This window comes from Capsicum annuum, chromosome 10 (assembly GCF_002878395.1).
Source record: "Capsicum annuum cultivar UCD-10X-F1 chromosome 10, UCD10Xv1.1, whole genome shotgun sequence".
Lineage (NCBI taxonomy): Eukaryota > Viridiplantae > Streptophyta > Magnoliopsida > Solanales > Solanaceae > Capsicum > Capsicum annuum.
In genome coordinates, this window is record NC_061120.1 from 188480431 (window position 1) to 188489737 (window position 9307).

Sequence of the window (9307 nt, forward strand, 5' to 3'; positions counted from 1 at the left end):
CTACTGCACACAAATACATTGTCTTAATAAGGTTATAGCAACAATTCCAACTCTCCGGAATAATAAGCCCCTTCATTTTTCAGCAACATCAAAATAACCAATTGTCAGGGCAATTAATCTTGTTCCATAAGTCACATTATCAACAATTTCAATATGTAGTCAAAAAGTATTGCTCAATCAACATAATAAACAACTACAAGTTTACATGAACCGGAGTTTATTAATATTAATGATTCAGCCTTGCCAGGCTCAAGATATAACAATTCTCACATTAAATGTGTATCAATAGAAAGAAATGAGTCAAACATAAATGAAAGTTGTGTATCTAATTGCTTTTATAAATAATGATATTTTAAAAATGATATAACAGCACTAAGAGAGTGTTAAATTACAAACGGTGCAAAGACCTGATCATATCTAACATCGAATCGACATCATTTCCTAAGGCCATGTTGCACCAAAAAGCTAGCATAGGCCGGTACTATCTACAGAAATTTCACCAAATTTCTAAAACTCGCAACCAGACAGATAGATTCTAAAGATCGGAACTTCTTATATCACTAACATAAGTAACAAAGATAATCAAAACAACAACTCGATCATTTGGAAAACAGGCAAAATTTTGAAATTAATATCGCAACTCAACAGCCTATGAATGAAAAACAGCAACTCAATTGATTGGAAAGCGAGGTATACTTGGAATTTGTCGATTTAGGTTAGAGCTGCGAGAAAAACCATGCGAGAAAAACTATCTCTCGTTGAGATTAGGCAGAGCTGATCGGTGGGAATTGAAAAACAAAATTTTTTTTGATATTAATACAAAAATCAAGCAGCCTATGAATGAAAAAAAAAAAAACAACATCGATCGATTAGAAGTTGAGGCATACCTTGAAATTCTTCGATTTAGGGTAGAGCTGCGAGAAAAATTCTCTCTCGTTGAGATCACGGAGAGCAGATTGAGAGTGGAAATTGGAAGTGTGGGAGTGATTAGGGTTCAATTAGCGCTAGTTTAATTTTAAGAAAAAGATTTTTTTTCTATTTTTCACTTTTAGCAAATACACAATTCGCGCTTTAATTTTTGGTAAAAGAACAAAAAATAAAAAATTTCCGCTCATACCTTCAATTGTATATTATTTGGGATCATATACTAAATTTTTTTGGAACCATATTTAGTAACCTTCACAATAAATACATAAATAAGGACCAAAAAAAAAATCTTGTTTCAATATTTATACTTTTAGAGACGAGATTATCAGCTTTTCCCAATATGTTGGTCATAAATAAAGTTTTTTCTTGTAGTGTATAGATTATAGACATAGATTATAAATTATAAATATAGATATAGATTATTACAAAACTTATATACTGATGCAAGTATATGCTCCTAGCCATCCATGTTAGGCAACGATAGTTTATTCAAATCTCATTTTCCATATGTTATATTTTTTGTTTAAAAAGTTAAAATTTCTTTTGACTAATTAATAGATAATTGAAAAGAGACTCTCAAATAGAGTCTTTAGAATATAATACGTTGAAAAAAGTGAACGAAAACAAAAGGTGGCAATTATAATTATAGTATATAATATTATTACAAAGCTTGATATATTGATGCAAGTATATGTTCCTAGCCATCCATGTTAGGCAACGATAGTTTATTCAACTCTCATTTTCCATATGTTATATTTTTTGTTGAAAAGTTAAAATCTCCTTTTGATTAATTAATGTATGCAGCATCGCCCCCCACTCGCCACTCCCCGCTCCCCACCCCCAACGGGTTTCAAATAGACCAGTGTCATTACTAGTACAGCGTCAATCCGTGCCCGCCTTTATATTGTTTTTTTTTAAATTTTCCACCTATTATTCGATATCCGCATTGAAACCTCAATTGATTCGAATCGTGCACTGCGATGCCCTTGGGTGACTCTCCCAACATAATTTTCTCCATATTCAGGATTCGAACTCGAGACTTATGATTAAAAATAAAGTAGTCTCACCACTACATCACAACCCATGTTGGTCGCCTTTATATTGTTGGATACAAAAGTATTTATTTTTGAAACGGGTATTAAAGTAACAGATCTCAGTTTTTTTTGGCATAATACATAAACATGTCCTTTAACTTGACTTTATATCATATTTATGATTTTCAACTTTGGGTGTACACAAGTAGACCCTTAAACTTGTATAAAGTTGAACAAGTTTTGACATCTTATGTAACCAATTCTTGTCCTACGTTACATCCTATGTGTATTATGCCAAATAGGACGTATATGTCTACTTGTTCCATTTTATACAAGTTTAAGGACCTACTTATGCACAACCAAAATTGGAATCATAAATATAATTTAAAATCGAATTAAAAAACATATTTATATATTATGCCGAATCTCAATCTACATCTATCGATCTATGAAATTTTGAAGTATATCCATATTATTCAAATGAGACGAACAACTATTTGTTAGAATTGAGATGACTGGGATACAATGAGTAAACCACAAAGCAAGATATAACATCGGAACTTGGAAGAATAATTAAGCGCAATAAATTCAAGATTTCTCAAGTGTGACGATATGCCATTATAATAATGATTGATGGGTCATTGTACTTCTGTCCCTTTGACAAAAATAAAATTCACAGGACATTATATATGTATAATCTATAATATATATATTTATATCTATATCTATAATTTATAAAAAGTGTGAATGTCTAAAAGGGATTTGAATTTTTTGTCTTTCATTAAAACACTTTATAATAGACAAAATCGTCTTTTAACTTTTTTTTCTCCAATTATTATTTAATTATATAGATAATTTTGAATCCTAGAATATATGAGTTAGGATTTTAAAATATGATAATGGATTAGGACTTTAAAATATGGTAAGTTTCTTTTTTTAAATTAGGACTAGGTTTAATTTTCAACATATTTTTATATTAATATATATTGTCCCGTCCCACGCTTGTATTTTGTGTTTTCTTTAACCATTGTAATTGTCATCCGCTTGGTTAGTATGTTATTCTTTCTCTCTTTTTCTTGAGTTGTTTTTCCTTTTCTATTGGTTGTCGTGACTTATTATTTTTTCTTTAACTTAGAGAGTGATTTTAATTTTAACACACCATGCATTATTACATCTGTTTTATTCGTGAATTTTGATTTCTAGATTTGATATTCTCGTATGTTCGAATCTAACAATGTAAATATTTTTCTCATATATATATGTGCTTACGATAAAATATCTTTTTTAAACTTTTTGTACTTCATTAAAAACCTCGTGATAGATAAAATCGTTTAATTTTAAATAATCAAAAGTTATACGTACGAGGCACGTGCAGCTAAACTAGTATATATATATATATATATATATACTAGTCACCAATAGCCCGTGCAAGGCACGGGCCCAATAAATATTTTTTAAAAATTTGTTCTAATTATTGTGATTTATGACATTTTAAAAAATATATAATAATTTTTTGAATAGATATTTTAAGTTGTTAACTACTGTAATTTATAATACTATTTATGTAATTTTCAAATAATATATATCGATCTTGTTATCTAAACTTTTGTGGCATTGATAGTCAATTATATTTTTTAAATTATTTAAGTTTTACATTAGTGTGATGTATAATATTTTTCCTTCTATTCTAATTTAAGTGTCATGATGCTTAGATGAATATAATAATTATAGTAAAGTTAGGTGTCTTAATGATTCACAACAACTAATTAGAAGTGTTATAGCAAATTACTACTTATAAAAAATACCTGTGAATTTTTTTTGATTAACTTATCATTTTATATCAATTTTACCTTTTTTAATCAAATATTATTAATTGACACAATGCTTAAATGATCATAATAATTAATTATGAGTGACATAGTAAAATCACGACTAAAACAGCGGAACAGGCACGTCTAATTAAAAGTGATATAACAAAATCAATATGCAAAAATACTTGCAGAAAAAAATTAAATGAATCTCATATAAAACGTCAAGTAAATTTAACATTAAATATTATTAATTTTGTAATACTTAGATGACTTTATAGTAATTTTTCAATAATTAACTAGAGATGAGATAATAAAATTACGAAGAAAGCAACTGAAGCAGACACGTTAACGGAGAGATTTCTGCTTTTCCCACCCAATTCCATATATATATATATATATATATATATCGAATTATGTCTCACATGATTTCATTTTCTAAAAACTTATGGCCCATTAGATATAAATTCAGTTGCTAAAGAAAAAATTAAGATATTATATATCTCTCAAATTATGTCGCACGTGATTTCAGTTTCTGAAAACTTATGGCCCATTAGATGTAAATCAGGTTGCTAAATAAAAAAAAAATTAAAAATCATTCCATTTTAAGGACAATTCGTGCAATTTTTCTTAATGATTGTTGGGTTTGGTGGGAATGTGGTTCGAATTCGTAATTTTGAGTTGGAATATGAATGAGAAATGATAGAATGTGATCCCATATTATAAAAATGAGAAGAATTTGTTGGGTGTAAATAGGAATGTACTTTTACACTAGCCTATAGAGTTGGATAGAAGGAAAGCTGTCGCAACATCGACGTTGTTTGGCTTCAAATTAAATTGATTGAATCCCAGATAGGTACAACCAATTTTCTTTGAACAGATATTAGGTTCCCTATTCGTTGATTATAATACAAAGACCTTTGCCCCCATAAAGGCAACCCAATATTTCCGAACAAACATCAAGTTTCCTATTCTCTGTGTTTGTTTTTTTAGAAAAAAAAAAAAACAGTGTCGTGTGATTTGTTTCATTTTTGGCGTCCGATCAAGAACATGACGTAGTTCATTTCCGTAAATCCAACAAAGATATCCTTCATACTGTATCTTGGAAAGAAATAATACAACACCTAAAGTGTTATGAGGGGATTACCTTGTTAAGGTCACACGGTAAATTCTGTGGACATGAAAAAAATTAATTGGTCTAAAATTAGTGTTCACCTTTTCTGGTTAGAGCACAGTCAACAACAATGAAATTGGACAAATATATTCGTATTTTTCTTCACATTAAAAGCATTCCTCCTGACGCCACCATAATTAAAAAATGGGAAATGGCAAGTTTGTATTAATTTAACACAGATAAACATTTAAATCTCAGGAGATTGCTTTGGACTGTGGAGGACTGACAAAAAATTAGAATCTTTAAATATAGTAAGAAAAAGTTGGACTCTTTAGAATATAATAAGGTGGGAATTAAAAGGTGAAAAGAATAACAAATGTATTAGGTGCACGGCATATTATTGTATTATTGGTGTGCATGTATGGACGGTAGCGGAGTCAAAATTTTTACTAAAAGAATTTAAAATCGAAAGAAGTAAATACACGAATTAGTCAAAAGGGTTCAACATATATATATATATATATATATATATATATATATATAGGGTATTCAAAATCAAAAGAGGTGAATACACAAACTAGCTAAAAGGGATTCAACATCTATTATATTTATAGAGAAGGTTTCAAAATTGAAATAAATAAATACACGAACTAGCCAATGGGAGTTCAACATCTACCCAGTGGCGGAGCCACCTTTGCTCCAGAGGGTTCGAACCCCTTTAACGAAAAATTATAATATTTTTATATTATTTTTACATGGTTAAAAATATTTTTGTATGTGTATATAGTAGATGTTGAACCCCTTAAACTAGTTCGTATATATATTTATGAACCCCTCAATGAAAATCCTAGCTCTGCCACTACATCTACTATATATACATAAAAATAATTTAAATCATATATAAATAAAGTTTAAGTTTGGTTCACTGTTAGTGCACTTTCTTTTTGCACCATCATGTGAGACTTTTACCTGTTGTAGCAGGTCATCCAATTTTACATTTTTACCTTAAAAATGGATGACCTACAACAGATAAAAGTTAGCTGGTGGTGAAAAAAAAATAAACAGATGGTGTACCAAACTTAAATTCATATAAATTTAAATATAATTTTTAGCGGAAGACAATTCGGAACCCATGGCACAGCTCCGCCCCTGGAGGAAGAAATTAATTAATTAATCTCGTAAATTGCAGGCATCATCAATTATAAATACAGTGCTATATGGAGCTGTTTGTATATCAAAAGGAAACATAGTTATTTAGAAAAAAAAAAAACACAAAAAAGGGGGAAAATGATCGGACCAAGTCGTCCATTGTTCGTTCTCTTTGGTTCATCAATAGTGCAGTTTAGTTATCTTCTTCATGGCTGGGGTGCAACCCTTACGGGCCTCTACGCTCGCAAGGTATTTTTTTTTTTCTTTTAACAATGGTGTGAACGTATAACGGTGGATTCAAAATTTAAAATTTAAATTTTATAGGTTCATTTTTTTGGACTTTTAGCTCTAGTTAATATTTCCTCCGTCCCAAATTATCCGTCACAAATTAAGATACGCATTAATTAAGAAAAATAATTAATAACATGTCTAGTTTATCATAATATGCCTATTAAATTATGTTTACATTTTAATTTGAAGAAAAAGTAATTAATGCAAAGGGTAAAACATGAAAAAAAAAATTGTCTCTTGATTAATGAAAAAAGATAATTAAAATGAAAAATCAAATTAGGAAATTTGAGACGGGTAATTTGAAACGGAGGAAATACTAATAAAGAGCTTCTATTACTAAATGTGCAATAAAGATTGATAAATATATATATTGCAGGCTGATATATCATTGCGTGGATATGCTGGTTGGAACTCAAGGATGGCTATTCAAATTTTGGACAAGGTTTTCCCAAAGGTACCTTATGAATATTGCATCTATATTTAATTTGTCAAAGATATAATCAAGTAAATATAGACATGCTCGTAATGATAGCATGATTTAAATTTTTTAGATGAGATGATCTCGCACCTCAACATAATATTAAAATGGTTGTGAGGTAGATGCCCTAGATACCAACAAGCTAAACCATTAGTTTTTTTTGTTTTTTTTTTTTATATATATAACCAATTGGTACTCAGAATTTACTGATTTGACTAATTTAAATTTGTGTCACGTAGGGCTCATTAAAAGCAGTAAGACTCTCTACCATGGGTTCCAAATTATCAAGACTCAAATATGAGACATCTAATTATCAAGGCTCGAATATCTCATTCATCTTATCATACTCCTTGGAAGTAACTAAAGTTATGTACTTGAGTCGAGTTCTATTAGCAACACTATAATCTCTCTAGCTATACCTTTATAAAATAGAGATAAGGTTGTGTATATCCCATCATCTCCGGATCCCACTTGTGAGATTATATTGAAATACATGTTGTTGTAGTATTAGAAATTAAACCTAGAAAATGTTATTGTAATCGATGATACTGAATATATATGGTGGTGTTTATTTTTCTCGCAAAAGAAAACTTATTCGATTTGTGAGTTCTAATTTATTACTCCAATCTGTTTAATCCACAAATGTAGGACACAGAAATTAAGCCTTCCCTTGTCATACTCTACTTTGGTGGAAATGATTCAGCAGATCCTGATTTTCCTAACAGTCCTCATGTCCCTCTCCAAGAATATGTTGAAAACATGAGGAAAATTGTACATCATATCAAGGTATAGGTTGAGTGCCACATTAGTGGGTATTAGGATCCTTGATCTCCTTATAAGCAGTGTCAGCTTAATTAATTTATTTGATATTTCTAACAAAAACGTCGTCATATCATGACTTGCAGAGCCTTTCAGAAACGACTCGTCTAATAATGCTAAGCGCTCCTGCGGTGAACGAGGAACAAATTGTCCAATTTTATGGGTAGTTAATTAACCCCGATACTAAAACTTGATTTCTTGTTTAACTTTCAAGTAAGTTAGCTGTTGTTTCAATGTATTAATTCTTCTTGATTCTTATATTTCATTATTTGTTGGAATTATCAGGAGTAATCTAGGTAGAACAAATGAGAGAGGTCGAATATATTCAGAAGCTGGTATCAAATTAGGCCAAGAATTAGGCGTGAAGGTTATTGATTTTTGGTCAGCTCTTCAAGAACGCCCTGATTGGTTGACGACGGTCTTCTGGTAATGAAAATTATGCTATAAATATTCAATATTGGAATAATTACCTAAACACATTCGACCAATTAATTTATAAAATCTCTACAAAATGTATAAGTGATGTTTACTTATACTGAATGTGCATATAATATACTTAACTATATATATACACACACATTGATGATGTATATGTGGTGCATATTTCGGTTGTATTGGTAATCGAGTAGGCCGAACTGTACATATGTAGCTTTCCCTTTAATATTCAATTAATTGAAACGCATACTTTTGATCCCCTTGTTTGTGAATACTCACAAATTTATCAGAATTTTCTAATTTATTCATGACCAGTTAATTACATGTGTTTGGTTAAGTTTGTATTGGAGCTCTACATTCGACGGTTGTATAGTTTTAAAAAGTCCAAATATAACATATTTTCTATATAAAGAAATTAGCAACATGTGTTTCAATTAGTTGAAAGTAAAATGTACTGAATTTTGTTATGTAGGGATGGAATGCATTTAACAAAGGAAGGAAGTGACATAGTGGTGAGGAAAATTTTGAAGGCACTAAGAGAGGCAGAGTGGAAGCCAAGTCTACACTGGAAAAAAATGTCTGATGAATTTTCTGATATTATCATAACACTCAATGGTGCTGATGGCATTATCCTTGATGATTGGCAGAAGGAATATGAGTAAAACTCTACTGATTACTTGTATGAACGTAACTAAATTGCAAAAACTTTTGGGTGCATATTATAATATGTAAGAATGAGAAATGTAATTTTCATTTATCATTTTCCTTTTGATGTTCTACAAATTAGTCGTTTGCAATAAAATAAATGTTCACTGGAAGTTAAAAATTTCAACATTCTACCACTTAGTCCGATGATTGTTACCTTTGGTGCATAAAATATTAACAGTCTTTCATATATGCTCCATATTGAAACAAGTATAACGTTTCATGTATTAGATTTAGAATGACATTTTTCTTATTTGTGGAAATCCTCTATATATGTCATATATTTTATATGTATAAATAAACCTTTATGCTTATTCTGGTCCTTTTGTAATGAACTCAAATCCTATTTAACAATAATCACATTCTCAACTATGCTAATAAGACTAAAGTTCAATTACAACATCCAAAAGTAAAAGCAACATCTCAAACGACAAAAGCAAGAATATGCAAAAATCTTGAAAGTAAAAACTAACATAGATAGACTGAAAAGGGGACATTGAATTGTGATCGACTCATAAACACTCTCTGTCAAAATATATATTTCACC

General features: G+C 29.8%; 1 protein-coding gene across 2 annotated transcripts; it reads left to right on the forward strand.

Moving 5' to 3' along the window:
* The first annotated feature begins 6057 nt into the window (after window positions 1-6057).
* Window positions 6058-8881, forward strand: LOC107844980 (GDSL esterase/lipase At2g38180). 2 transcript variants are annotated; one of them, XM_016689284.2, is made up of 6 exons: window positions 6059-6281; window positions 6700-6777; window positions 7450-7587; window positions 7707-7783; window positions 7906-8046; window positions 8528-8881. In XM_016689284.2, the coding sequence occupies exons 1-6, from the start codon at window positions 6171-6173 to the stop codon at window positions 8715-8717; spliced, it is 735 nt and encodes a 244-aa protein (XP_016544770.1). In that variant the 5' UTR covers window positions 6059-6170; the 3' UTR covers window positions 8718-8881. The 2 variants fall into 2 exon arrangements, with proteins under 2 accessions (XP_016544771.1, XP_016544770.1); XM_016689285.2 differs by lacking the exon at window positions 7450-7587 and having other exon boundaries at window positions 6058-6281.
* The last annotated feature ends 426 nt before the right edge of the window (window positions 8882-9307 follow it).